The sequence below is a fragment of the Halichoerus grypus genome, chromosome 11, assembly GCF_964656455.1.
Source record: "Halichoerus grypus chromosome 11, mHalGry1.hap1.1, whole genome shotgun sequence".
NCBI classification, from domain to species: domain Eukaryota; kingdom Metazoa; phylum Chordata; class Mammalia; order Carnivora; family Phocidae; genus Halichoerus; species Halichoerus grypus.
Window position 1 is genome coordinate 50,242,880 of NC_135722.1, and position 7,112 is coordinate 50,249,991.

A 7,112-nucleotide genomic window follows, 5' to 3' on the forward strand; every position below is an offset into this window, starting at 1 on the left:
CCATAATCACCCTATGGACTCCAAGTGCACCCTGTGTGCCTTCCTGGGAAACCCCACACTCTACCCACTCATACCAGGAAAAAAAAATTGCACCCATACAATTTTATTGTATTGTATACAAAACTGTGTGCTTTGGCACTGCAAATTCAAATTGCTCTAAAAATTTTCAAACTTTCTCCCTTTCTGTACTTGCCTCATCATAGATAATAGACAGTGCATAACACTTTCCCTAAATGGGATGCTGTAATTACCAAATAAAATATCATGTAAAAGGCTCTGGCACTGTGTCTTTTGCTTAGTGGACAGTCTATAAATACAAGTTCCTTATTCCCTTATATTCTTAGACACTTCTTATAATTTCACAGAACCTCATGTTTACAAATAGTTGTACTTCATATGATTAAACTTAATTTCATAACAACACTGGATGCCCAGGTAAGAGATACCCAGTGTCACAAATGGAAAAGCTAAACCTTACCCTTAATCTTTTGATCCCAAGTTATGCAACATAGTTGGCCCCTGCTCAATTGCACACATTTATATTCTTAATCCTAAAATTTGATCATTTTTCTGATTCATGTTTTATTTTAATAATGTATTATCCCCAGATGCTCTCTTATTATTTAATGCATATAATTCCTTTCTCCCCTTTTAAGAATGGAAGTCATTCCTAATTCTTGAGCTAGAATGTTAAATTAATTTGGTGAGATTTAATTTAAAAGGCATTAAACTCATGGCCTATTTGTGTTCAGAAGAGTTATTTAAAAATTGAATTAGTAATATTCCCTGCCTTCAGCTGTTATATGCCAACTCATAAATGCAGGGCTATAGGATAGTACATTGAACAGTTCCTATAAATGTCACTCTTTCTATAGTAAGCAAAGAACAATCTGGCGCAGGAAAAGGAGAGATTTCCCTGCTCTCGGTGCAGGGAAATCTCTTTTTGTCCAATTCAAATCACATAGAAAACATGAAAAATATAAACCTTTATTTCTCATAGTCATAACTGAGCCTTTACAGAATAGATTCCTTCTCTCTCAAACTGGCAGACCCTAACCCTCTGCAGTAATCTTGGTTTGAACAAATATTTGGATGATTTTCTTTCGTATCTCCTTGGTCTTCACAGTATAGACTATAGGGTTCAGCACAGGGGGTACAAGAAGGTAGGCATTAGCCATGAGGGCATGAGTCAGTGGTGAAAGGTGCTTTCCAAAACGATGAATGACAGACACCCCAATGAGTGGAACATAGAAGATGAGTACAGCACAGATATGTGAAACACAGGTGTTGAGTGCCTTCAGCTGGCCCTCCCCTGAGGCAATGGCCATTACTGTTCGGAGTATGAACACATAGGAGAGGAGGATGGAGAGGGAGTCAGAACCCTTGGTGAAGATGACAGCAATAAGTCCATAGAGACTGTTGACCCGAGTGCTGGCATAGTCAAGGCGCATGATGTCTTGGTGGAGGCAGAAGGAGTGGGAGAGGATGTTGGAGCAGTAGAAGGGAAGTCGTTTGATGAGGAAAGGCACAGGGAAGACCACACAGACTGCCCTTGTCAAGATGACTGCCCCTGCTCTGCAGACCACACCATTGGTTAGGATGGTGCCATACCTGAGTGGATTCCAGATGGCTACCACCCGATCAAAGGCCATGGCCACCAGCACGCCAGATTCAATGGCAGAGAAGGTGTGAATGAAGTACATCTGAACAAGGCAGGCATCAAAGGGAATGGACTTATAGTTAAACCAGAATATGCCTAGCATAGAGGGCAAAGTACAAAGGGCAAGCCCCATGTCTGCCAACGCCAGCATGCACAGAAAATAATACATGGGGATATGCAGGGATGATTCAGACTTGATGGTAGAGATGATGACACCATTGCCAAAGAGGGCTATGACATATATAGCACCCAGTGGGAATGCCATCCAGTAATACTTTTGTTCAAGCCCTGGAATTCCAGTTAAGACAAAGTAAGAGTGTTGGAAGTAAGAGTGGTTATTATCTGCCATGAAGCCAGTGTGACACAGGCATGAGGAGGGTGCTTGTGGGATCTTGATGGATGACTTCCTAAAAATACAGGGACAGGGATTAGCAATATATTAGAATCTGACTTCCCTGGGAGTGAAACAATTTTATTTTCACATGGCTGGGGAGGGTGTAAGAGAGGACTGAATCCCTGAAATTACTACTCCACAGTGTATCCTGTTGAGGAAGCGTCTACTGGCCCAGGAGAAAAAGACTCACCCAACCACAAATAAGTCAAATTCACATTTATTTTTGCAACTCTTATAATTTTTTAATAATTTGCCCTCTGCTTTTCAATTCTTGAGTATTTTACCCCCAGGCTGTATGTATCTCTGGCTGACCCATGCTCATGATGAATCAAAAATCCCATTATAACTGTTTTTTACATCTCCCAAAAGAGAAAGATTTTGAAAGATTTCTGATTCATATTTCCCCAGCCTTAGCCAGGACATTTTCTCTCTTTCTATCAAACATCCATTTCTTCCCATCGCTCTTATGAAAAAGAGCTAGCTGTTGATTCAAATATCTGGCCTATTAGATTGCCAGCATACATTTCTTTCCAATAAACTATTGTTTTAATTTTTGTCTGTTTTAGTGATTTTTGAGAAATAAAATGCTATATTTCTCAAATAATTGTAATAAAAAGTGGAAATGAGAGAAAAGTTTAAGAGGTAGACAAATAGAGGGGAAAAGAAAATAAAGTAGAGGGAGGGAAGGAGAGAAGAGAAAAAGAATAAAGAGAAAAACAGATCCAAAGAGCAGCGGAAGTATAAGTTGATCTATTTCACATTTCACTAATGAAAAAACTGAAGCCTAGATAAAGAAAACAACTTACCCTGAGTCAAATACCTAGTTAGTATCGATGCAGATAAGAGAGAGAGAAAGGCACAGCCTTGTTGAGGAATATTACAGTTAAGTGCAATAGGAGTTTGAGGGTTTAACTAGAGAAGACCAAGTCAAAATTAGATCTCTTGGCCAAGATGCTTACTCCCTAATATGGTCCTTAGATTTTGTTCTTTATCTATATTGCCCAGGATCTAGAAAACAGGAGGAGTTCAAGTCTATGTCCTAAAGATTAGGCTTTTAGATCTCAAGTTGTTCCTTTGAAGGTTTAATCTAGCCCTGACCCTCCACTGTTCATACTACCATGTTTATGGAAAAACAGACTAAGTGTTCTATATCTGCCCCCAGGCTACCACAAGCTAATGGCCTTGTTATAGATCCTAAATTGTAGGAGCAGGTGAACAATAAAATAAAACTACAAAATTCTCTTATGTGAGTAGCAGCAAACAAACAAACAAAAAAAAAACACACTTCCACCTGCCTAGGGAAACTTCCAAGTTTCTAGGCAATCTAAGATATTTGTAGATGATAGAATAAGATTAGGACTGGCCTTTAAAAGAGAGGCTTACTCTTCATTATACCAGAATGAATGAAAGGTACAGAGAATCTGAGGAAACAGGAAAACAGAAAAACCTTCCTAATGTAGAGATTAATTATAACCATACCTCACCTGATAGTAGAGCCACAAACCCCCTTATCAAGGGGGAAATTCCCAAACTGCAATCATTCTAGGGTTCTAAATGAAAGTAATTTTAAAAGTCCAATGTCTAACCAATATAGAAAGAGTTACTCAGTATTCTATAGGTGACACATATCTTCTGCCTACATTAGTTCCATTGACTGGGAGTTCCCTACATTTTAAGGCAATGCATTTACCACGGAGGATCAGCTATCTACCCACCTCTTAGAAAAAAGGTGACCCATTCACCATGAGGTTAAAGAAGTTATCTTCACATCTTTCCCTTAAAGGTGTGAATGAGAAAGGGGGCAGAACATAGAATGTGGAGAGCTTGGGTTGGAAAGAAACAGGAAAAAAATGGTTGGGAGACAATTAGAAACTTCAATGATGATATCTTAAAATATTCTGTTGATAGGCCAACTTTATCCTCTGATTTTGCTCTAAAACTTACCTGGTTGCTGAGAGTATCCCTAACTGGAAGAGGATCTTGAGCAGCCTAAGACTCACCTGACAAAACCATTGCCGCTACTCACATGAGGACTTTTATTTCTTGCACTGCTCCAAGAGTCCTCCTCCTACCACACCATGGAGAGTTTCACGGATCAATGAGCAGTGTTATTCCCTGGACCTTCTAAGAGTGAGGAGGTCTCCCCAGGGCTGTAAAATCACCTCCTAGATATTCATGTCTGGGATATGAGATAGTATTGAGGAGGCTAGTAGAAAAAGGTGTTTGTTTATGTGTATGTGTGTGGAGGGGGTCAGTTTCAGAGGCTGCTTATTGCTCAATCATGGTCTCTCAGGGCCATCTTAGGCACCTCACCCTTTCCATGCCCTAAAATGAATGATAGTTGCCTTTATTTTTCTCAAAACACAGCACAACTAACAAACAAAAATATCCCAAGGAAAAGTGACCCCAAGATTTTCCCGTTCTATTTTCCCATGAAATCTGCAGTTGAAATGACTCCCCTAGTGAATGAATTTTTCCTGATTCTTTATCTGCATTTTTCAGTTTTCAGTATCAACCTAATACATCTAGCCATGTGCTGTGCAAAAGGAAAGCAAGAGACCCTACAGGGAATCATCAATCATACCAATCAGTCAAGAGACAATTAATGTTGCATAATACCCAATTATCACCTTCAGATAATGCTACCATTCCTATCTGCCCTCTGAATACTAATAACATCAACAGCAGCATTAATTCTGAGCTTCATCAGTTATATGATTTAACACATTGGCTTTACACTTTCATCATCATAATCCTCATAAATCTTCACAACTTTAAAACTCTTGTGAAGTTGATATGGTGAGTATTATCGTCTTCATGCTTCCAAAAAAAAAAAAAAGAGGATCACACTGTGAATAAGTCTAGATTGTCGATGCAACTACAATGATTTTTATTGTAGAAATTACTTATGATAGAAATAATAGAGCGGGGGTTCCTCACTGCCCCAGGTATGTTCCTGAAGGTCAACATGACTAGATAAGGAAGAAATGCTCATATAGAATGAGCCTAATAGTCTAAGCTTTCTTAATCAATTGCCATTTATCTACATGATGGTCCTATAGTAATTTAACATTAATATAGATTACTCTTCAATACCATAGACTCTCAAAGTGTTCAGTTCCTTAACTAAATAAAATTCATCTCTACATCATATGATCACTCTTTCAATACTGTTTGGAGTAATTAAGCTGTGGGATTGCTCTGCTTGTAATAATTTAACCTCTATATTCCACTGCTCATTTCAGAGATGACACCTTGCAGCTCAGTCACACTCTTATTCATATTTTTCATCTATATTGACAAAGAGGGGTTTTGAGCCATTCACTGTAATTTTATTCCAATCTATCAGCCAAATGTTTTATTGTTTTTTGGTTTTTGGATGGTTGTTTTGGTTTGGTTGGGTTTGGTTGGGTTTTTTACTTATATATAGGTTGATCATTTATATCTCACATGGATTCTGATTTTTTTAAGATTTTATTTTATTTTATTTTATTTTTAGAGAGAGAGAGCATGAGCAGGGAGGGGCAGAGGGAGAGGGAGAGAGAGAATCCCAACCAGGCTCGATGCTCAGTGCAGAGCCCTACACAGGGCTCAATCTCACGACCCTGAGATCATGACCTAAGCTGAAGTCAAGCCAGACGCTTAACCAACTGAGCCACCCAGGCGCCCATGGATTCTGATTTCTTTTCACTTTCTGTTTATACGTCAGCACAAATATAAAACTAAACAAATATCACTATCTCTCTTTTTAAATTTCAACCTCTTCAAAGCTGAAAATGGATAGAGGACACTGACTATGCAATAGGTCCTATAGATTTAGAGACTCTATCTTCCATTAATTATTTTAATTTTCTTTAATTGGATACTAATACCATTCCTATCAAAAGCAATTTCAAATATTCACATTTCCAACCCACCTCCCACTCAGTCTCTCCCCCATCACATTCTACAGCAAAACCCCACCCCTACTCATTCAAAAGAATTGTGATGATTTGCCCCAATCTTTTTCAGTACCTTACCCTCTCTTAGCTACTTCTTGAAATATATCCACATCCATCATTTCCATCCCAGAGTTCAAGTAAATTGCCTCTTTCCAAGTTCAATATTAACCCTACCCCAGTCCTAGAGTCTTTGACTCCATTTCCTGCTTTAACTCTCTTTTCTCATTCAACTTTACGTATAAGCAGATTCCTCCCAAATATATATCTCTGATCCTCATCCTTGTGTTGAGTTTCATACAGTTATATGTATCTGTCTGGTGGCCATCATCTTTATCTCTGCATCACACATATTCATCAAAATCAACAAATCCATAACTTTAAAAACCAACTTTATGCTTTCTCCTCCATACTTTAACTGGTTATTTCTTTACTTTTATATCTCAGTTTATAGTTCAATCCATCTAGTCATGTAAATACAAATACATATATATTTACAAATACAAATATATATTAGATAGATAGATATGTATATCCAATAAATAGCGAGTCCTGACATTTTTACCTCTTTTAAATATTTAAATATTTCTAATATTGTTTCCTTTCTTTCTATATCGAACAATGTTATTCAATTCTACACCCTCTATTTCTCCTACATGGGCTTCTTCAATAACCTTATAACTTTTTTTTATTTATATAAAAATAAATTGCTTTGCTTATTCTTGTTCTTCCCTGTTCCTTCTTTCTCTTAGTTATATGTGAGAAATGAGGTTTCTCTTATTGTCAATTTCTTTAGGAAATATTATTGTAATAATACTTGGCACTAACCAAATTTGAACTGGACATGTCTTATTACATGCAGTTAAATAATTTCATTGCCACATAAATTTGATTTTTTATGAAAGCCTTATGAAAAAATTATAATCATGAAAAGCTGAAAATGCATTTGTAAATAATTTGTAAGCCTATATATCTTGTTTTTCCTTAAGCAGTTTTCATAACATCAAGATTATTTTTAACATCCATGAAAGTGTATATTTTCCCCAAAACATATTCCTTCTTTTTGACTCATTCTTGCTACATTTCTGAAGCATTTAAAAAACTAAATTACTAGAATTTG

At 37.2% G+C, this 7,112-nt stretch overlaps 1 protein-coding gene across 1 annotated transcript; it reads right to left on the reverse strand.

Moving 5' to 3' along the window:
• Positions 1-1,052: 1,052 nt before the first annotated feature.
• LOC118549810 (olfactory receptor 51H1-like) lies at positions 1,053-2,009 on the reverse strand. Its single transcript, XM_036114410.2, has one exon. It carries the CDS (start codon positions 2,007-2,009, stop codon positions 1,053-1,055), a length of 957 nt encoding a protein of 318 aa, XP_035970303.1.
• Between the last annotated feature and the right edge of the window lie 5,103 nt (positions 2,010-7,112).